At 35.3% G+C, this 20,468-nt stretch overlaps 5 protein-coding genes across 12 annotated transcripts; 2 read left to right on the top strand and 3 right to left on the bottom strand.

The window, feature by feature from the left end:
- Window positions 1-3,159: 3,159 nt before the first annotated feature.
- Window positions 3,160-4,937, bottom strand: LOC143431893 (glutamyl-tRNA(Gln) amidotransferase subunit A, mitochondrial-like). Its single transcript, XM_076908870.1, has 2 exons — window positions 4,314-4,937; window positions 3,160-4,243 (listed from the first exon to the last, which is right to left on the bottom strand). The coding sequence occupies exons 1-2, from the start codon at window positions 4,840-4,842 to the stop codon at window positions 3,213-3,215; spliced, it is 1,560 nt and encodes a 519-aa protein (XP_076764985.1). The 5' UTR covers window positions 4,843-4,937; the 3' UTR covers window positions 3,160-3,212.
- Window positions 4,938-6,308: 1,371 nt separating this feature from the next.
- On the top strand, window positions 6,309-9,758 carry LOC143431892 (eukaryotic translation initiation factor 3 subunit B-like). Its single transcript, XM_076908869.1, has 11 exons — window positions 6,309-6,503; window positions 6,731-6,926; window positions 7,010-7,322; window positions 7,393-7,749; window positions 7,818-7,960; window positions 8,045-8,180; window positions 8,258-8,453; window positions 8,543-8,723; window positions 8,805-9,045; window positions 9,121-9,229; window positions 9,319-9,758. The coding sequence occupies exons 1-11, from the start codon at window positions 6,368-6,370 to the stop codon at window positions 9,417-9,419; spliced, it is 2,109 nt and encodes a 702-aa protein (XP_076764984.1). The 5' UTR covers window positions 6,309-6,367; the 3' UTR covers window positions 9,420-9,758.
- Window positions 9,759-9,867: 109 nt separating this feature from the next.
- LOC143431859 (CDP-diacylglycerol--glycerol-3-phosphate 3-phosphatidyltransferase, mitochondrial-like) lies at window positions 9,868-12,995 on the bottom strand. 3 transcript variants are annotated; one of them, XM_076908836.1, is made up of 8 exons: window positions 12,901-12,995; window positions 12,153-12,348; window positions 11,954-12,076; window positions 11,605-11,882; window positions 10,898-11,169; window positions 10,597-10,833; window positions 10,303-10,512; window positions 9,868-10,231 (listed from the first exon to the last, which is right to left on the bottom strand). In XM_076908836.1, exons 1-8 carry the CDS (start codon window positions 12,930-12,932, stop codon window positions 10,029-10,031), a joined length of 1,551 nt encoding a protein of 516 aa, XP_076764951.1. In that variant the 5' UTR covers window positions 12,933-12,995; the 3' UTR covers window positions 9,868-10,028. The 3 variants fall into 3 exon arrangements, with proteins under 3 accessions (XP_076764951.1, XP_076764953.1, XP_076764952.1); XM_076908838.1 differs by lacking the exon at window positions 12,901-12,995 and adding an exon at window positions 12,815-12,891; XM_076908837.1 differs by lacking the exon at window positions 12,901-12,995 and adding an exon at window positions 12,638-12,729.
- A 381-nt stretch (window positions 12,996-13,376) lies between these two features.
- On the top strand, window positions 13,377-18,370 carry LOC143431840 (endophilin-B1-like). Of its 6 annotated transcripts, XM_076908801.1 has the most exons (9): window positions 13,379-13,538; window positions 14,164-14,305; window positions 14,375-14,503; window positions 14,584-14,746; window positions 14,817-14,880; window positions 14,976-15,011; window positions 15,423-15,613; window positions 15,696-15,719; window positions 16,073-16,198. In XM_076908801.1, the coding sequence occupies exons 1-8, from the start codon at window positions 13,476-13,478 to the stop codon at window positions 15,712-15,714; spliced, it is 807 nt and encodes a 268-aa protein (XP_076764916.1). In that variant the 5' UTR covers window positions 13,379-13,475; the 3' UTR covers window positions 15,715-15,719; window positions 16,073-16,198. The 6 variants fall into 6 exon arrangements, with proteins under 6 accessions (XP_076764912.1, XP_076764916.1, XP_076764917.1 ...); XM_076908797.1 differs by lacking the exon at window positions 15,696-15,719 and having other exon boundaries at window positions 13,377-13,538; window positions 16,073-16,437; XM_076908802.1 differs by lacking the exons at window positions 15,696-15,719; window positions 16,073-16,198 and adding an exon at window positions 18,234-18,370.
- Window positions 18,371-18,821: 451 nt separating this feature from the next.
- LOC143431852 (small ribosomal subunit protein uS13) lies at window positions 18,822-19,669 on the bottom strand. Its single transcript, XM_076908824.1, has 3 exons — window positions 19,476-19,669; window positions 19,282-19,383; window positions 18,822-19,036 (listed from the first exon to the last, which is right to left on the bottom strand). Exons 1-3 carry the CDS (start codon window positions 19,617-19,619, stop codon window positions 18,869-18,871), a joined length of 414 nt encoding a protein of 137 aa, XP_076764939.1. The 5' UTR covers window positions 19,620-19,669; the 3' UTR covers window positions 18,822-18,868.
- Between the last annotated feature and the right edge of the window lie 799 nt (window positions 19,670-20,468).

Below are 20,468 nucleotides of genomic sequence, written 5' to 3'. Positions count from 1 at the left end.
TTCTTCCTTCCTGAAAAAGAGATACATCGTCAGTTGTTACTATTAATTGTAAGGTCTATGCAAAGCCTGCAAAAATATCTCGAGTGACTAGTTTTGTAATTATTCGTAAAGTTCCTATAAAACAGAGACTCCTATGAACGATTGGAAATTTTTAACAGATTTTTTACGTATTAGTCTTAAAAGATACGTATTGGAAAAAGCACACGGTAAATCAATCGAAGAACACTCGAGAAACTGCTGCTCCAATTTCCTTTCTTTCTGCATCTGTAACTATCTCTCTCCTCCCTGCGACGGATGATCTCTTCCCACTGATGTGTACCAGTGTTACCTCGAGGAGGGTCGTTGCACTATTAACTCTGTACGTCTTAGTTTTGTCTAGATACCGAGCTCCTTGACCCTACTTTGCATCACGTGCCAAACCGAGTGGGATCAGGTACCATTTATCCACTCCAACCGGTTGGCGATACTGTAATTCAAACCGCTTCGAGGGCTGCCATTGTCAGCGAACAGAGAGGAGAGAGAGAGAGAGAGAGAGAGAGAGAGAGAGAGAGAGAGATATTGGTGTAGCTCATGAAGTTGGCGTAAATACAAAACGCTGTTACACACTGTCGGAAGTTGGCAAAAATCGCGCGATCTTTGCAATTTATATTCTTGGTCAAAGTAAAGGACCGATATTGCAAAAATAAATCACCTTGCATGATTCTGGAATTCGCCAAGATTTTTACCGGGATACGCGAAAAGGGGATGAAAGATAGGGTGGCATTTATTCGGTCTACCCATTCGCAACGTCGTAATTCAAGCTGCTGAGTGGAGGGTGTCCATTGTAACCAGAGAAAGATATCAGTGACAGTGAGTTTAGGTAAGTACTTGGTCGCGAGACTCGTATCAAAAGGGCGTACCCGTTCCGAGCCACGACGATACGTATTGTCCGTAAACGTGCCTTTTGTATTCCAATTGAACCACGAATGGATCATCTGCGCCGCGGGAAACGTACATACGCGCATTCCGAGCGTTCCTTTCTCATTTTCCGAACGATACGAACGAATTTGTCGACTTTTACCGCGACGGGTAAACGGACCCAAAGAAAATGGTGATCGCGTACACGGCGATGCACGAGTAGGCGAGATGAGAACGTATAGATCCTTGGGAAAGTTTATAGCGATCATGATTAAAGATATTAAGGTCGAGCGTAAAGGCAACGCGATGTAACTTTCCCTCGAAACCTTATATTCTCATATGGCATGAAAGCCGATCAATAGCCTCAAAATAGAACGAATGAGTACACGCTTCATGTCGTACAAAGAGAAACAGAAAGAGAGTGGATGTGTGGAAAAGCAACATTTTCCGACCCTCCGTACACCCTAATATTGACGGAGCCCATTATTGGCTCCGTCGAGTCACGAATATACGAATGAAAACAAGGGTGCGCATCACGAGCTCTCGATATCTTGCTCAAAATTTTCGACGCTGTCCACACATTCAAACACTATTTTAGACTATTTTTAGATGAACAGAAATTACTCGTCAAAGTTACATGATTTAAAGTAATAATTGTAAAATCATTCGATACGGTACAATTACGGTGTTTCTATTGAACCTCTAAATTGTGCAATAAAATCTCTCGAAATATGAACTGGTTCATTTCAGTAATTAGTATGTCCGCTGCATCATTGTGCACGCAGATATATAACTATTATATTGTTCTAATGCATCTTCTAGAATTCGAAACTTTACGTTCACGACACGTACGGTAGAGAGTATTGGCATTGAATTAGCGAAAGCAGAAAGTAAAATGAAAAAGATATGCAACGGTAATTGAACGTTATATGAAAATTAATAAAGCTTAATTGTATCTAACAGAGTGCAATGCGAGCAGATAATCAGAAAAAATATTTCCATAATTCAAATCTTACTAAACGTATCTCTTACGCTCAAATCTTTGTATTAATCATTATTAATCGAAGAATTGACCCGCGCCATCTTCAAAATACATTACACATTAGAAATCGTAAATAGTAAAACTCGCGTTTAATTATCTTGCTCGCTCGATTAGCATTATACAATCGAAATCATCTTTTACACCAATCAATAATTACACATAACAAATAAACAAATGTATTCGTCTGTTCGCTGAATATTTACCTCGAAATCTTTCACGTTCGACTGAAATACCCCCGGCTCTCGCACACACCTGTTTTAATTCCCAATCGTTCGTGTTCTGCGCAACAAAAACGCGCCTACACTATTCGACACGACAATTGCAAGAATACGGAAGCTCGATCTTCGACACTAATGGCACAGGAATATTTCTTTACGTACAAACTACGACACTGCCGATCGCGGCGCGAATTCGGCCGCGATTTAAACCGCGCCACTTCGGCATTGTTCCACGTACACGACACACCGAGTGTCGACACGTCGAGTAGCCGGCCGACGGATAACAAAAATAAAGAGAGATTAACTAACGTAGAAAACGAAGATGAACCAATTCAAGGAAATTCATGACCCGCGACATTGACGGTTCGAGGTCGTCGCGTCGACTGACTGAATTGTCGGCAGAGAGCGACACGACAGCCCTCGGCCGGGTCAACGCATGCGCTCTTTACACCCTGTGCCCAACCCTGTTTTCCAGAGACCACCCTTACGTTACCCTTACATTTTCAAATACCTATCCTCCAATTTTTCACTTCCCATTTCTTTGAATACATCGAAAAGCTTTTTAATGCAACCCGACATAATACCACGACTTCTTCATAGAAGAATGAATATAATATTCATTTCTCAAACATTTCCCAACAGCATCATTATCTAAGGGCTGCTCTCGATAACACCGCGATCGATTCGATTCGTATTAGAGCAGTATCAAATGATACGAACCCGAGCCTTTATTTTCTCTATCCGTACTCTGAATAATAAAATAAACTTACTATTTGAAATATTTCAGATCTTTGTTAATTCTCTCCGTCAAATCTCTCGGGGACAATAGGTTTCGAAATGTCAAAACATTGTCGTTGTTGCAGACTGTCTATGCTACTTAGTATCCTCGAAATACCTTAGGAACAATAATCACGATATGTAAACACGTGTAAACGAAAGTTAATTCTTCGATAAACAGTGGATAAACAGTTATTTATTGATTAAGTAAAGTAAAGTGAGACACGTTATGCGTGCGTTAAGTATAGAAAATCATATAACACCGATATATAAATATTTTATTCTAATAGAGACATATCTTTCAGTTCTAGTTTAGGAAATTGTACTCTTTGTTCGATCCATTTTGCTACAGTAAGGAGATTTTGCTCCTTGAAGGGAGGTGCCATAAGTTGTAAAGATAATGGTAAATTATATTTAGAAAGCTTAATTGGCACATTAATAGCTGGTATACCTGCCATATTAGCAGGTTGAGTACAATAATCTTGGATTGAACATTGCGTCTGATTATCCATAGAAATAAAATCATTGTACCTTGGAGCTTCTGTTAAAGTGGTAGGAGTGAGCAGAAGATCGATGTTATTATCCCATACAGCCTCGAAATCTTCCGAAATTAATCGCCTTATTCTCATTGCTTTAACATAATATTCTTCATAATTTTCTTCCAATAAAAAATAATTTCCAACTAATATACGTTCTTTAACTACTTTTCCAAATCCGTCGGCTCTAGTCTTTTTATACATCTCGTGTACGGAATTCCATTCTTCTGCCCTATAACCATATTGCATACCATCGTAGCAAGCAAGATTACTAGCAACATCGCAACGATTTAAAACTGCATAACATATTATAGAATAATTAGTATGCGGCAACGACACTATCGAAACTGATGCTCCAGCTTCTTCCAAATACTGAGAAACTCTATTCCAACATTCTTCCACTTCTGGACTCAAGTTTCTCTCTTTGTACTCTTTAGGTATTCCAATCCTAAGATTACTAATATCCGTTACGTTCGATGTATCGATTGGTACATATTCTTCTCGCGTACAAGTAGAATCCATTTCATCTGGACCAGCTATGCTATTTAAAATTAATACAGCATCGTCGACATTCCTTGTTAAAACGCCGGGTACGTCCATTGAATTTACAAGAGGAATAAGTCCGTAACGCGACACCAAGCCGTACGTAGGCTTCAATCCCACTAAACCGCAATAAGATGCTGGATTTCTAGTCGAACCTCCTGTGTCTGAACCTATCGCAGCATAGCAGCTACCACTAGCGACAGCTATAGCAGAACCGCCGCTGCTACCACCTGAAACATATAATAAAATGAACGAAAGAGATGTAACAAAAAAAAAGAAAAAATATTTAACAAAATCTACCAGTTATATGCCATGAATTTGCATCTACAGACTGCCCGGTAAGTTCTCCTTTACAACTGTTGCAAAAATAGAATTTTCTTAATACATCCGAATTCCATAAGTTTTTCGTTGGCCCATAATAAGAGTCAATAGTACCCGAACCCATAGCAAATTCATCGAGGTTAGTTTTGCCAATTAATATTGCTCCAGCATTCTTTAAACGTTGATACACGGTGGCATCGTAGGTGGGAACAAAATTTGAAAGCATTCTTGACCCGCATGTCGTTCGATGACCCTTTGTGCAATAATTATCTTTAATAGCAATGGGGATTCCATCGAGATCTCCCAGTGAACCACAATTTTTCAACCGTGAATCTGAATTTTCAGCATGTTCTTTCGCCGTTTCACCGGTAACGGTGATATAAGCATTTAAGGGTTTAATAGCTGCTACTACTTTAATAGCTGCTTTTGTAATATCTGAAGGCAGCACATTGCCGATGCTTATCCTTTCACTAACTTCTTTAATCGATGAAGTTAATAACTTATTCATTATTTTCAAGAAATAAGTATTTTAACCCGAATTATTACACGAAGCATGATATTGCTGTTTGAAAACTACCCAGACAACACAGCAAATCACATAACACATCGAAAAGCACCAGCGTATCATCCGATGGCGTCCCCAGATTCTGCAACGCCACAGAGGTATCACCAGAATTACACGTATCGAAATGCACCAGAATATGCACGCCTGCCGAAGCCTTTCATTCATAAATATTGTTAGCAGCGACGTAGGGAAACATATTTCCATCCACATTATATATTTCAATAGTTTTATTTGTATTTTCTTGTATACTTGTCACTGATTTCATTGCAATTTTTTGTATATTTCCCGCTTTAGAGATAAGAGAGAGAAAGGTATATAAGAAAGCTATAAGAGAGAGAGCGGGACAGATGATGGAGACTCTGCTTTCGAACCCGTGGCGCCATCTCTGTGAAATGCGCTCAAACTGGTCGCACATAATTATCAACAGCGAAGTGAACCACTCGAGAATTAGCGCCGTCTCTTGGAGAGGCGCTGAAACCGGTCGGTCATTAGTTTCAGTACTATCCGGAAAGATGGCGCCAGCGGTTCTTGAGTAGTTCACTTCGCTGTCGATAACGCCGTGCGACCAGTTTGAGCACTTTTTACAGAGATGGCGCCACGGGTTCTAGAGTAGGATCACCATCATCTGTCCCGCTCTCTCTCTTATAGCTTTCTTATATATCTTTCTCTCTCTCTCTCTCTCTCTCTCTCTCTCTCTCTTACCTCCTAAAACGGTAAAATTAAGTATTTAAACTTCAATTGAGCGAAGAAAACCTTTTCAACTCTCTAAACGCATTATTGGCAAAACAATAGATATTCTTAATATTACATTGACGAACCTGCAAATGTTCGATTCGAAGTAAAAAAATTACAGCGAATCAATTATAATTTCCGAATGACCACGCGCGTACAGAAATTCCTACCGTAGATAAATGGAATACTACAAATAGAAGTCTGTATAAAAAGTTGTACGACTGACGGCAATCAATGGTCAAGTTAACCGGTATTTGAAACATAAACATACAGGAATATCCAACCGAAAAGAGCTAAAATCTATGAACTGTTGCTAATAACGTAGGATTTCAGCGTACTGCGAAAAGTAAGTATGTTCCCTTGTTATCATAAACGTTATCGATTTATAAATTGTATGGTAAGAAACTTTGTTAGTAAGTCGTTTATCAATTCAATTCATAAAGGTCTTGCTTATTCTTAATTATACGAATTGCACACTTTTAATTTCTGTTATCTCTAGACTGTCCAAGTATCTGTAAAATATTTTATATTATTCTACATTTCTTAATCGTGCGTGGGTGTGTGTAATCTATTAAAAAATTTCAATAAACACAATTATTAGGTGCAATAAACGTGTAACGCGTTAAAATACAGAAGAATTATTGATTACTTTGACCTCGTTAAGATTACACTGAATGCAGAAAACTCGCTGCCATTTTCACGTGATTCATTATGCGCTAGTTCAGAGGTTTCCAAGATGGCGAAGAAAACGTTAGCGGATAAAACGCCTCAAAATGAGGATAATGTTAAAAATAACGACGATATTATTAACGACGATGAGGAACCAAATTTCAGCGATCCCGAAGGATTTGTCGATGATATTACTGACGAAGGTAAGCATAAATTTTCTTCAATGATAGTCAACAAAACCTATCCGATGATGAGTGAAAGCATGGCTACGTGTAGTCGCAAATGTGGCATGCATACCTAACCTAAAGAAACCCACGAGTACTTGTATTAAACAAACTTTCTATTAACTATTGCTCTGTAATACTTGTTCGAAACGAAAAACTCTCGCGGAAATGAAACATACGTGCTTAGGCTTTCTTATTATTTTCAGAACTTCTCGGTGATATCTTGAAACAAAAACCGTCAGAGACAGATGGAGTGGAATCGGTAATTGTCATTGATGGAGTTCCCGAGGTCGAACCACATAGAATAGAACGACTTCAATCGGTCATTAGCAAAGTTCTAGCCAGATTTGGCACGATAGTAAATCAATATTATCCCACAAATGAAAATGGTTACACAAAGGGGTAGATACATTTACCAATCATATTATACTATCCGGAGTATCCTTTTATTTTAGATATCATGTAGAATTTGCATTTCATTTCAGGTACATATTTCTAGAGTACAATAATCCCCTTAATGCCTTAGCAACTGCTAAATCTGTAAATAATTACAAAATTGACAAGCAACATACTTTCAAAGTAAATTTATTCACCGACTTTAAGAAGTTTGAAGAGATTCCAGATGATTGGGAACCTCCGAAACCGCAAGAGTTTAAAGCTGCAACCGATTTGCACTATTATCTTTTAGAACCGGATGCTTACGATCAATTTTGTGTACTTTCCGGTAACGGTCCCTCCGTCACTGTGCAAGTTTGGCAAAACTCTGCTCCTGAACCAACATTACTCGAAGAACGTGCCGTACGTTGTCATTTATTATATAAATTGTGGTTATTATTTATTTAATGTAAAATTTCGTTATTTTCAACAGCGCTGGACGGAGACGTACGTTAAATGGTCTCCATTAGGTACGTATTTGGCGACATTCCACAAATTGGGTGTTGCATTATGGGGTGGACCACAATTCGTGCAGCAAGCTAGATTTAGCCAGAAGGGAGTCGAATGTATCGATTTCTCACCGGAGGAACGTTATTTAGTAACGTATACTCCACGAGCTGATCTTGGTTCCGATCAAAAACGTCTTGTAATTTGGGACATTCTTACTGGTCAAGAAAAACGTGAATTTTATGCAGATGGTTCTTCGGTTTGGCCCATTTTCCGCTGGTCACATGACGATAAATATCTTGCTCGCATGGGAGAGGATGTTTTGAGCGTTTACGAAACACCTGTACGTTTCTTTCTAATATTATAAATGAAATTGTAATCATCTACTAACGTCAGAAATCAATGTTACAGTCATTTGGATTATTGGATAAGAAAAGTATCAAAATTCCGGGTATCAGAGACTTTAGTTGGTCCCCTACGGATAATATTCTCGCTTATTGGGTGCCAGAGGATAAAGATGTACCAGCTAGGGTTACACTTCTTGAAATTCCAAAGTAATTCACTTACACTATGTTATACGTATATTGTTGTTGTTTCATAAATCACTCGCGTTACTGATTATAACGTATTGATTTCAGCCGAAATGAAACTCGTAACAAGAATTTGTTTAACGTCGCTGATTGTAAAATTTACTGGCAGAAATCGGGGGATTATCTCTGTGTGAAAGTCGATCGTTTTGCCAAGCGTAAAGAGAAGACAGAACAGAAATACACGGTACTTAAACGAAATAGCGACCGTACTGAGATGTGTTCCTTTCGTATCTATGATCGGATACATATGTTTGTTTACAGGGTATGTCGTACAACTTTGAAATCTTTCATATGAGAGAGAAACAAATTCCAGTCGATAGCGTTGAGATAAAGGAACCAATCCACGCATTCGCATGGGAACCCGTTGGAAGCAAGTTTGCCATTATTCATGGAGAAATTCCAAGTGTTAACGTTAGTTTTTACGAAGTACGATATGGTCATCAACCAGCTCTTCTGAGTAAGTCGTAACGTATACGTACGAATCGTGCCAATCGTATTAATACCATTTTAACATCGCGTGTGCTAAATATTTATCTTACCTAACAGAGAAGTTAGAAAAAAAGGCTTGCAATCATCTATTTTGGTCGCCATCGGGACAATTCATTGTCCTCGCTGGGTTGACGACCATGGCAGGAGCTTTAGAATTTATCGATACTAATGATTTTACCATCATGAACTCGACTGACCATTATCAAACATCCGATGTAGAATGGGATCCTACCGGACGGTAAAAATTTCTTTCTCTGCGTCTATCCACAAAATGTTTCGCATCACGGATATTGTTTATAAATACTTTATTTGATCATAGGTACGTGGTAACAGCTGTTTCTAGTTGGAAAACTAGCGTGGATAACGGATATTGGATATGGACGTTCCAAGGACGTATTTTAAAGAGAGTCAATCTTAATCAATTTAATCAGTTATTATGGCGACCTAGGCCACCGACGTTACTCACGGCAGAACAAATCAAAGAAATTAAGAAAAATTTAAAGAAATATTCTGCACAATTCGAAAGCAAAGACCGTATGCGATTAACACGTGCTTCGAAGGTATACATACGCTTCGAGTTAAATCGTTACGCATTATATAAATTATGCAGCTATTAATATACCATTATTTTGTAGGAATTAATTGAGAAACGCTGCGCAGCGATGAAAGCGTTCGAAGAGTATCGTTCGAAACGTATACAAGAATGGAATAATCAGAAGAAGCGGCGATTAGAATTACGCAATGGTTTGTATTCTAATAATGAGTATCTTCCTTTCCCGATATTTAAAAATCGACTATTCAACGCTATTATACAATTGAAAATCATTCCTTAGGTATCGATACCGACGAATTAGATTCTGATTCAAAGAACGTAGAAGAGGAAGTAATAGAATTTTTCGTCAAAGAAGAAACATTTGTCATCGACGAGAAATAAAACTTTGTGGAGGAAGTTATTACTGTACTTTCTGCCATTTTTGGAAATCTCTAGTGCAAAACCGATTCAATCATTTGTGAAAGGTGTCATCGAAGTAATTATCTTCCAGAGTCACGTTAATTGTGGCTCCTAATAGTGAACTTGAAATGACTACTCCGAGTGGTTATGAACAATTTCTTTTGTACTATTTCTGCACTCTAATTGGAATTGCTTCTTCCACCTTCCCGACGTTACGTATGAAACGCCACAAACATAATACCGTAAAGTTTTACCACGTCCCATACAGAATAGTATGTCAATCAACAAATAATTATTGTCAGTATAAACACATACAACGTATACTTTTTTATTCATTAAACCCACATAGCTTTCATTTATGCAATAAATTATTAATGGAAAATTTATTAATGGAAAAGGATCTTTTTATTCAGATTTCACTAAGATAAATGATAAATCAAGAGATTATAAGTTAATCGTTCAATTTTTCTTGTCACTTTTACTTCATACAATGATTTCCGTTAGAAGCACGAATTAGCACGAATGAATTTTATTTATTTATAAATTATTACTTCAATTATGTACGATAGATATTCAATAGGCATTATAACATTAAAAATAGTATCGAAATAAAACAACGATAGCACATACCCAAGCAGGAGGGATTCTATCCTGTTCGGAAAATGTTTTTTTCGTTACACGTTTCGCGCACGAAAATAGCCGTTCGTATTCTTTTTGCAGTTCATTTTGTAACTGTATGTTTCTAGTCATAATAGCAATTTGGGTTTCTAAATCTTTTTTCACCGATCTGTAACCTGTAATGAATTTTTTTGTTTCGTTCACCATTTGTTTACCGTTTTAACGTTACGTTACGTTCAAGTTTTACCAAAATTAGGAGATCCAATAAGTGTAAGACAAGGTTTTTCTTGATCCGGTAAAGAATACCAAAGTCCTTTCGCGTGATACGTCCACCCTGGTCTAATAAATTCCCATAAAGTTACCCTATTCTGCTGTCCTAAATTGTCACAGTATTTAAAAAATGATTCTTCTATTTTTGTATAGGCTGCTGGAATACCCCCGGCAACGCCTTTTGCAGCTAAATATAATTTTACGTTACAACACACGTTTGTACGTTACGGCCACAAAATAATCTTCATTCCCTTTTAAAGTACAAACTTACAAAAGAAACCGTTCGCAGTTGGATGCGCTGTTAAAAGATGACAGGTTCCTCGGCAGTGTCTAAGTACTGCTTCGCTGTACTCCGAAGTTAAATTAAAATAACCAGTGGCTAGTTTTAGCGTTGCACCTGGTGGAGCTGTTCGCAAAAGTTTCAACGTTACCAGACTATCATGATGAATGTTTAGTTGGCCCATTTGTATCAAAGGATATATCCATGTATCTATGTCCGAATTTCGTTCTACAAAAATAAACAATTCACTTTGATTTCAGTTTATCTTCATTTTTCATAAAAATATGTATACCTATTTTTTTAAGGTCAGAACGCTCTTCTATTTCCCTCTGAAACAAAGTTTTCACGCTGCGCGCAGCTGCTTCGATGAATTTTGTTGGCTCTTTAAATGGATGGACTTTCATAGAAGAATGCAGTACTGTAGTTCCATCTGGTCGAAGCACAAAACTAAATTCTCCCACTTTTTCAACTAATTTATCATAAAAATCACAAAGCTCTTTACAATCCTCGATTATAAAGTAACGATCTTGTCGGTTCGTAAAATAATCATTACTAAGATTAGCTCTAGAAAATAAGATAGAGATTTTACGATCATTTTCAAGAAATAATTTTATATAAAATTGAAATAAGCCATCCAGAATCCAGATTGATAACGCTATAGAAGTTAATCATCTAGTTCATCTAGTAAAATTGTGCACTGATCTAATATTAAATTTGAGAAATTTACAAGATGCACGTAACTCTCGTACGACGCAAACATTCCATTTCGTAAAAATGTTACATTATGTAAGTCGTTATATGTGGCATAATATAAATATGTATAAGAAATTTATAGAATTTTTCTAGACTATATATAGACGTAACAGCCACGCGACAAACAAAAATATATTTTTTCAAGTGAATTGATTCAAGTGATTCAAGTGAAATCACGTTGTACGAGAGTTAGCTGTATAAAATTTTGAAGTTTTTCAGCTTCCGAACTCAAATATAGATAGTTACCCGCTAATAATTATATCGTTATCTACCATGTACAATTTCATATGCTGAAGTCCTACCAATTCATTGAAGCGATCTGGTATAATCATTTTTAAGAGTCCACGAAGTTTAGGTGTATGATATAAGAAAATTTGGCAACAGTGACTGTACTTTCCGTTAAGTAATGGTTCCAACATTTTACGAGAATTCAATTTACCTCTGGAGCCTCTCATAAAATCTAATAAAATTTTAACTTCGACGCTACCGTTACTGGCGGTTAAAGCCTGGTCTATAGCATTTACCTGTGTACAATGAAAATATTATTAATTATAATATCAAATCTTTAACTGCTTAAATCTTACATTTCACTTACTAAATTAGATTCTAATTTTCCTGTGCCTAAATATAACGACGCAAATGTTATCCTTTTCTTTGCGTTTTTACATTTTTCTACAAGCGTAGAATAGAATGTGCTCGGTTCATAAATTATTTTAATCTGAACATAACAAATTTTGTTGGTTTGTCGTCTGTATATATATATTACTTTTGATTCGAATGTTTTCCACGTCTACCTTAGATCCGTTTGTAGCAAAGCAAGGAGCACTTTTGTGTAACCATGTTAACGTATGATGTTCTGGATGTGCTATTTCAAGATCTAAATCTTTCTCCTCGGCTGTCATTGTAACCGGTATAATATCTTTTGCAACGCACGAACTAGAAAATTTTAATTCCGTCTGGCTGGATGCTAACGTCTTCCTTGTGTAGAACCTACAATTTTTTCAAACCCGTCATCCTCATTGACAAACTATGGGTGCTTAAATATTTGCACATATAGGTTTTAAATGTAGAAAAATAAAAAATATAAAACAGTTCAGCAGGTAAAATGCATTAGCTTTATCAGCGTTTAATACTGAGATTGCATAACATTGATCGACAAGTCGTGGTAAATTCGTAGAAACGAACGAGGCAATATAATATTCGTAATAAAATAATCAAGATTATATTAATTTCATTCATAAAACATCAAATCAAATAATCTAAATAAAAGTTCACAAACATTAGTAACACGTGCGTACGTATACGCATGATTTATTTGTGGAAAAGTGGTATTATCGTTATTAAGTACAAATTTCATTCGAAACTTTTTTAAGGGCCGAATATATATATATAAACGGTTGTCAAGTTCACGATACATTGTCCGATCAACGTTTCTATGTCAAATTAGTGTACATACATAGGTTAATCTATCTTTAGTTGCTTTAGCAAGAATTAAATTTGACAAGACACGCGCACTGCATTGATCATTTCGACTCTACTCACCGCTTTGCGGTTTTTAAAATGAAGCTAAGCATGAGTAGACCTTTAAATAATTAAACATTAATGCGATAACAATGCGACCTTAAATTATAAACCTGACTGAAAACTACAGCGCACGTAATCTTTTGGGTTGTTTACATAGTACTATCCGTGCATATAAACATCTGCGTACGCATTTTTTTTGTTTCTTAACTTCTTCTGTTCTTAATAAGAACAATATTTGCATCATTCCTGTAGATCTGTGTACTTTCCTTTCTTTCTCAAATTTCGTAACATTTTTCCTCAACTCTTTTTACGTCGTCACGAAATGCACGAGTAAAGAGGGGATATTCGGAGGATAATGTAATATATGTAATATGCATGGAAAAATATCATATTTCGTTTTACTCTTTCGGCTTAATAAAAACCTTTCCTTAAATATTTTTTATATCTTTCCCATCTATATAATATTTACGTACGTACAAACAATGATAAACGAAGCGCCTCTGTACGGAGAAAGTTGGAGTTAGTGGTCGATAGAAAATAAAAAGCTGTAGAGGGTGATTGCGGAAAATTCGTATCGCGAAACAGACGTAGAAATGGATATCAATGTTAAAAAATTGGTAAAAGATGCCGGTGCCGCACTTAGCAGGGTAGTGCAGGTAAGAAATACTCCTTGTAATAATTCAACAGATTTTCGTTGACAAAAAACTGTACTTGTTAAGGCACTTGCAACCGAAGGCGGGCGCTGTCATTTCTGACATTTTCTACTTTTTTTCCACTCCAAGGAGATCGTTTAAATAAAATTCAATAATTGTCAGTCGACAGTTAGTTCTTTATTTTCACCGCATAAAATCACATCGACATTTTCTAATAATTCTTGTCCAAGATATTTTTTTATACGTCAAACTTTTGCTCGTACGACTTTCGTCTGTACGTCGAAAGCTTTAATTATCGAGATCTAAGGTTAGTAAATAATATCGAATTTCGATGATTGTTTATATACTTTATACTGTGCTATTTGTCATATTTTGTTTTACGTTCACTATTTAGTATCACTATTTATAAAGTTCGACGTTCTTGGTCAATTGTCGAATACAAATATATAATATTCCTGAACTAAATAATAATTAACCATTCGATGAGTCAGAACGCATGAAATAAGCTAAGATGACTAAGACCGTTGTTTATTTTTCATTTTCGCTCTGCAAAATAGAATCTAAAATCCAAGTAAAAATAAATTTCTGTTGAAAGTCTTTTATTTCACTTTACTTAATATTTCCTTAGTTAACAGAGGAAACATTGGGAACGTCAGAAAAAACTGAATTAGATGCACACTTGGAGCATCTCGCAGATAGGGCAAATGCAACCAAAACGTGGACGGAAAAAATCCTCAGAAACATGGAGGCGGTACTTACTCCGAATCCAGGTAACATTTAGAAAATTAATTATACAATGATTATTTAAAATATTTATTATACGATGCATTGTGTTATAGGCAACAGAATCGAAGACTTTTTTTACGAAAAGATCGATAAGAAGAAACCTAACAGATTAAGCAATCTTGAATACGTAGGCATGGATATGATAGAAGCTGGAAACGATTTCGGCCCAGGGATTGCTTACGGTTCGTACAGAAATCTTTTCCCCGATCATGGGAACTCGATTATGTTACTTTTACGTCATAATTTTAAATTTTCCTTCCAGGCAGTGCATTGAACAAGGTTGGACAGTGTCAGCAAAAGTTAGGACAAATTGAAAGAAATTTCATTAAAGATGCAGCTAATTGTTACATACAACCGTTAAGAAAATTTTTGGAAGGTGAAATGAAAACTGTTACCAAAGAGATGTCAATATTGGAAAACAAGAGGTATGTATTTCATTTCTCCTATATTTAAGATCAAGTATCCAATGCTAGTACAATTATTTTTTACTTTCAGATTGGACTTGGATGCATGTAAAAATAGAGTAAGGAAAGCAAGAAGTATGTTGGGCCAGCAGAGTGTAAGTTCTATTATTTATTACTCTCTCTCTCTTTTTATTACGTGCTCTATACGTTTACTATGTGCGTTTATCCTGTACATTGCTGCACTTAATAGGAGTCCGGAGTATCACCTGAAGTGTTACTCGATCAGGTATTAATGAAGTCGATACCTTTAATGGTTCAAAATTTCTAGCTTCTTCTATACATTCTGTTTTAATAAGCGTTTAACATTTTCGTAATTTGGACGAGGCTTTTCAACTTATTCACTCACGTCACGTCATTTTATCGAGTGAATACATATTTAACATACATTTAGCCATACGTTCGTAGATACTTTATGCCCGCAAAAAGAAAGAAACAAAAATTTTCTTTCTTCTTCTTCTTCTTTTCAGTTATTTTTGGTACAGTGACGTTTTGGATGATAATCATAAATATCTCCAATTGTAACACGTTTACTTCATACATTACCCCTATTTTCAGTCATTTTTAATGAACAAAACAAAACATTATCTATGTCTTTTAATCGGAAAGAAGGAGTACAACTGTTTATTACTCTACTCAGGCAGAGAGGGAGTTGAGAGTAGCACAATCAGAGTTCGATCGTCAAGCGGAGATTGTAAAACTATTGTTGGAAGGAGTATCGAGCTCTCAGGCTGGACACCTGCGTTGCTTGCATGAATTTGTCGAAGCACAAGCACGTTATTATGCTCAGTGCCATGCTGCGATGCAAGATTTGCAACGCGAACTCGCTGGGTAAGCTATTAACGAGTTTCTTTTTCAAAATTCCTTTTTGTTCTCAACTATTGTTCATTTATCCTGCACTACCCTTGTACAGCTATCCTACTCTCTGGTGATCCGAGTGAGTAATGTTTAAGAAATTATTGGATGCTACGTCGTCATGTATGACATGTAAAACTATTTAGAACGAGCTTATAGAATCATTACTCATTCGCAGAGATCATCATATCTATGTAGACGATTTTAAGTTTCGCTATCTAGAACTGCTTATTTCTATAAACGTGGTATACGTGGATATTTATTTATTTTCTTTTTCTCAAGTAACAACTGTGCATTTCATCTGGATTCTAATAAGCTTCACTATGAAAGCGGTGTCTTCGTGTTCGCTTTAGCCCCTTGCTTATTTTGTATTCATTTCTTCTTTCGACGTGTACTTTCTATTCTCTATCTTTGCTTGCATGATTGGGATTGCAGGGCGCGTCAGCCGAGTCCTTTGCTGCGAGTCAACAGCGAAGACGTGATCGAGTTAACACCTTCCCTCTCGGAGTCCCAAAATTCCTCTATAAATCCACCATTAGCTGGTTCTACCTACATTACCGCTACCTTTGATACCGATATATCGAAAGTTTAGCTACAAGAATTGTTAATGGCGCTATTTAAAAAGAAGGGCAGTAATTCTACTCCGTATATACCTGTGATTTAAACTAATAAAAACAGTTTAGGGTACACGCATTTCCTCTCTGATATACATAAGATACGTTGGACAGCTCTTGATTTAGAACGCTGCTGTCATACTTGTAACCGTTAGAAATTAGTGAATAAATTATCTTCGTGCAAGTGTTTAATTGCTGTTTTTACACGTTTCATCAAGTAGAAAATGAGAAATTATTGAATAGATCGTATCATATTTTTACGCGAATAACATGATAACAAAGTACCCTCAAATATCTACGTCCTACGATCGATTAACATTCGTCTTTTATGCATGGTTGCCAATTTTTTACACCATCCACAAATCTGTTGCTATGTTTCTTTCCCAATCCACTAAATTGCTTGTACCTTTATATGTGTACTATATTATTATTTTCAAATTCATATATAAGTTCAATTAATATTTACTTTTATCTAGCATGTAGATGGTACGAAATCTATCCTAATGAGTGCAACTAATGAGACTTTATGCATATCTTTCTAAGGCTTTTTGGTAAAAAAATTACAACGCTTTCGATACCTTGAAATACCAAATTACGATCGATAGAGTAAAAATCTGAAATATGTCACGAAAAATGTTTCACAATCTTTGCACAAATATAGTTGACTCGCTTTAAAAGGCATATTTACCAAACTTATCCAAATTATAATTTATCCTACCCAGCTTATCTGGGGGTCCTTATCATCCGACTACCCCACCAACATCCAGTGTATCAGGGAACGACGATGAGCAACTTGCAAGGGTGTTATGTGATTTTTCTGCGAGCAATTCTGAGGAATTAAGCGTCGTGAAAAATGAGGTAACAAAATTTGTGATTTAGATCAAAAGAATCGTGTTCGCAGTGTAATGGTGCAAAATGGCATGAATCGTTATTAAAAAAGTGAGTTTTATTTATAAGTTCTATTACATATAAAAATTTTGGCAATTTTGTATACGGGAGATTGTATAATTTAACTTAATTTAATTTAATTTAATTTAATTTAATTTAATTTAATTAATATGACAAATTCTGAAATTACGAAATTCCATTAGTAATTAGGGGTACCGATTGATGCATTTCTTAGACATACGTATATATAAATACATAGAAGAATTCATTGTTGTGCATTTCATAGGCTTTGTATTCAATGGAATGTAATGCTTTTCTATCTATTACGAACATAATAGAATACGCGTAGAAAATATCTTATGCTACTCGTATAAATTTTTTTTGTTTTTTTTTTTTTTTTGGTACATTATCATATAGTTTAAATACGTATACGTAGTTTAAAGCGTTTCATTCCCATAATATGTAAAATAGTAATTGGATGCTGGCGGAAAGTAGTGTAAATAAATTTCTACAATTACGTTGGTAAAATGATAAAGACATACGTATATGTATGTTCTTTTCATGGCGGGTGGATTTTTATAATTACGTTGATGATCCGCATCCCTAATTCCCGTGCTATTCAGATTGGAATTACAGATGATACTCGATAAGCTTAAGTCTCTATTTTGAAATTAACATTTTTATACCTTTCAGGCATTGATCTTTTTAGAATCGTGCATATCTGTATCTTTTATAGTGCATAAGTTTTATAGATGTATATTAGTTTTCCTAGTTTTGTTAAATTGATTCTTGGTGTTTTATATACACACGTCCATCCTAATTTCGTTTGTATATTTGTTTAGATATAAAAACGTTATCGTTACGTGTATGCATATCAGAAACACATGTACATTTATTCAAACCCTTGCATGTTTTAAATAAATTGTCATTCTTTCTGTTAAATGTTCATTATTTTTCAACAACCTTAAATATATTTCAGCTTTTACAACCTTTTAATTTCTTTGACTTTTCTTGCCAAAGTCACGTCCACGCAATTACTTCGAACAGATTAAATGATATATTTCGAAATTTGACAAAGTTGAATTATCTTTTAGGTAATTACCGTTATTGAGATTCCCGGTGATGAAGACTACGTAATTGGCATCAGTGGGATGAGACGAGGAAAAGTACCAGCTGTGTATTTAGAATTGATCGATGCCAGTCACCGAAAATTCAGTCAATAACTATTCTTTGGTGCACAGCACATTCCATTGCTTATTACGAATGTTTCCTTCTGATCCTAACTTTATATGAAATTATATTGTCCAAACAGATTTCTTCCAATTCGCGCAATAAATTTTAGAAATGTATACTTCATTGTGAATGTGATTAACCATGAATCACAATTTCCGAGTATGCATTTTCGTTTTTATCAACTCTATCTAATTGATGCAAAATATTGTACAAAAACAATTTAAAAACCAGAAATCAGCACAATGTATATCGCGTAAAGTCAATTTTGAAAATGCAAAAACTATTCGGATAATTTATCTGTAATTGTAAATCAGCTGTTGCATAAAGAGAACAAGAAAGAAAACTCTGTTCTAAAGATATTAAAACCACGTTATATGTTATTATCTATAAATAAATAAAATATATACAAGTTAAAGGAAAATGTCATTCATTTTAAGAATCAAACTTCAGAAATCTTACCGTATTAATTTATTGGATAAACAAGGAAATGTAAAAATTATTTCTTTTTCGATACACCCACTGTACGTCCACGACGACCCGTGGTCTTTGTGTGCTGTCCACGAACACGGAGACCCCAATAGTGACGCAAGCCTCTGTGAGCACGAATTTTCTTCATCCTTTCCAAGTCTTCGCGTAGTTTCGAGTCCAAGTACGAACTAGTGAGCTATAAAATGATAAAATATCTCAAACATCTATATCTTAGAGATATCGTAGAAAATGGTATATAAAATAAATTATTATATGTTGCACGATTCAAATTAATATTAGATTATACTTTTTAACTTTACAACGTTAAATAGCAATCTATCGTGCAGTTTTTCTAGCACGAACTACCAACCAATCCATATCAAGTTTATACGGTAAGTCGTGAAGTCGTGCTAATAACTAAATAACCAATCTCTTGTGTACCTGCGAATATTTCCCATCCACAATATCCTTTTGTCTGTTCAAAAACCAATCAGGGATTTTGTATTGCCTGGGATTAGCCATAATTGTGACAATTTTTTCAACCTCGCAACAAAAAAAACATATATATTTGTTAACACAAACAGTTAACATGTTATATGTTACGTATAACAAATTGTTAAAAGTTTAATACTTACTTCCTCTTCCGAACATTCTCCAGCACGTTTGTCTAAATCAATGTCGGCTTTTTTCAAAACAATGTTGGCATAACGGCGACCGACACCTTTGATCGCTGTCATAGCAAACATGACTTTCCTATTACCATCGATATTCGTGCCCATGACACGAAGAATATGCTGAAATTTCTCCGGAATTACAAGCGACTGAAACAGAAAGGATCGATATATACAGATCAACAAGGTTAACACGCGGTTTAACCTCCACACAGATATATTAACGTTAACTACTCGGAAACTGGTATTTATATATTCAACAGAAAATAATGTTCAAATATAAAAAGTTTAATACTAAGAAACAGTTAAAACTAGACTTCAATATTTCGTTACGACTTTGAAATAGAATATTACGAACAAAACATATGATACACAGACCACATGTAATTGTACAATTTTCTCCTAACATTGCTGAAATACTTTTACATACGCCTAAAAGAATAAAAGTTGTACAATTTGACACGAATTATTAGGGTTTCCTCTATAGGATTCCATAAATAATTAGAGATTTAAAAATACGATATATAAAACTCACCATCTTGCCGTTCGTCTGTCACGCAAAGAGGCAGAATCAGAATTACAATTTTCTTCCTACAGAGGGCATAAATGATCGACTGATTAACCAAGGTAAAAAAATTTAAACAAGAAGAAAAGTTCTGGGATACTTTATCTTTCTAATTTTCTGTGTAGAAACATTTAAATTTAAAATATACAAACTTTATACAGACTTGTTGAAATCACTGCAAACACATGACTAACAGTTACTTGCAAAAGAACAAAAGAATGAATTGATCTTCAATAACACCACCTTGCTTAAATTAATTTCAAAAATATATTGCATCTCCTTCATTAATAACATGACAAAACTAACTGCATATTACGCAAATAACAGCTGTTACAAGGAATATTTTATAATTATTCACTTTTATCGAGTTTCATACGATAAAGAATAATTGT

This window comes from Xylocopa sonorina, unplaced genomic scaffold, assembly GCF_050948175.1.
Source record: "Xylocopa sonorina isolate GNS202 unplaced genomic scaffold, iyXylSono1_principal scaffold0014, whole genome shotgun sequence".
Taxonomy (NCBI): domain Eukaryota; kingdom Metazoa; phylum Arthropoda; class Insecta; order Hymenoptera; family Apidae; genus Xylocopa; species Xylocopa sonorina.
Note: the sequence above shows the minus strand (reverse complement) of the source record. Positions and strands in the feature narration are given on the sequence as shown.

What these genes read in the sequence shown, in the direction of transcription:
- LOC143431893 (XM_076908870.1), bottom strand. Translation starts at nt 4,842, where the DNA reads ATGAATAAGTTATTAACTTCATCGATTAAAGAAGTTAGTGAAAGGATA. An exon ending in AAATTCATGGCATATAACTG is followed by an intron (nt 4,244 to 4,313) that starts GTAGATTTTGTT and finishes TATATGTTTCAG; the next exon opens with GTGGTAGCAGCGGCGGTTCT.
- LOC143431892 (XM_076908869.1), top strand. Translation starts at nt 6,368, where the DNA reads ATGGCGAAGAAAACGTTAGCGGATAAAACGCCTCAAAATGAGGATAAT. An exon ending in ACACTTCTTGAAATTCCAAA is followed by an intron (nt 7,961 to 8,044) that starts GTAATTCACTTA and finishes TATTGATTTCAG; the next exon opens with CCGAAATGAAACTCGTAACA. An exon ending in AGACAGAACAGAAATACACG is followed by an intron (nt 8,181 to 8,257) that starts GTACTTAAACGA and finishes GTTTGTTTACAG; the next exon opens with GGTATGTCGTACAACTTTGA.
- LOC143431859 (XM_076908836.1), bottom strand. Translation starts at nt 12,932, where the DNA reads ATGCTTAGCTTCATTTTAAAAACCGCAAAGCG. An exon ending in TTGCTACAAACGGATCTAAG is followed by an intron (nt 12,077 to 12,152) that starts GTAGACGTGGAA and finishes TGTTATGTTCAG; the next exon opens with ATTAAAATAATTTATGAACC. An exon ending in TATTGGATCTCCTAATTTTG is followed by an intron (nt 10,232 to 10,302) that starts GTAAAACTTGAA and finishes AATTCATTACAG; the next exon opens with GTTACAGATCGGTGAAAAAA.
- LOC143431840 (XM_076908796.1), top strand. Translation starts at nt 13,476, where the DNA reads ATGGATATCAATGTTAAAAAATTGGTAAAAGATGCCGGTGCCGCACTT. An exon ending in TCAATATTGGAAAACAAGAG is followed by an intron (nt 14,747 to 14,816) that starts GTATGTATTTCA and finishes TTTTACTTTCAG; the next exon opens with ATTGGACTTGGATGCATGTA. An exon ending in GTATGTTGGGCCAGCAGAGT is followed by an intron (nt 14,881 to 14,975) that starts GTAAGTTCTATT and finishes TGCACTTAATAG; the next exon opens with GAGTCCGGAGTATCACCTGA.
- LOC143431852 (XM_076908824.1), bottom strand. Translation starts at nt 19,619, where the DNA reads ATGGGCACGAATATCGATGGTAATAGGAAAGTCATGTTTGCTATGACA. An exon ending in GAGAATGTTCGGAAGAGGAA is followed by an intron (nt 19,384 to 19,475) that starts GTAAGTATTAAA and finishes TTTTGTTGCGAG; the next exon opens with GTTGAAAAAATTGTCACAAT. An exon ending in TGGATGGGAAATATTCGCAG is followed by an intron (nt 19,037 to 19,281) that starts GTACACAAGAGA and finishes ATCATTTTATAG; the next exon opens with CTCACTAGTTCGTACTTGGA.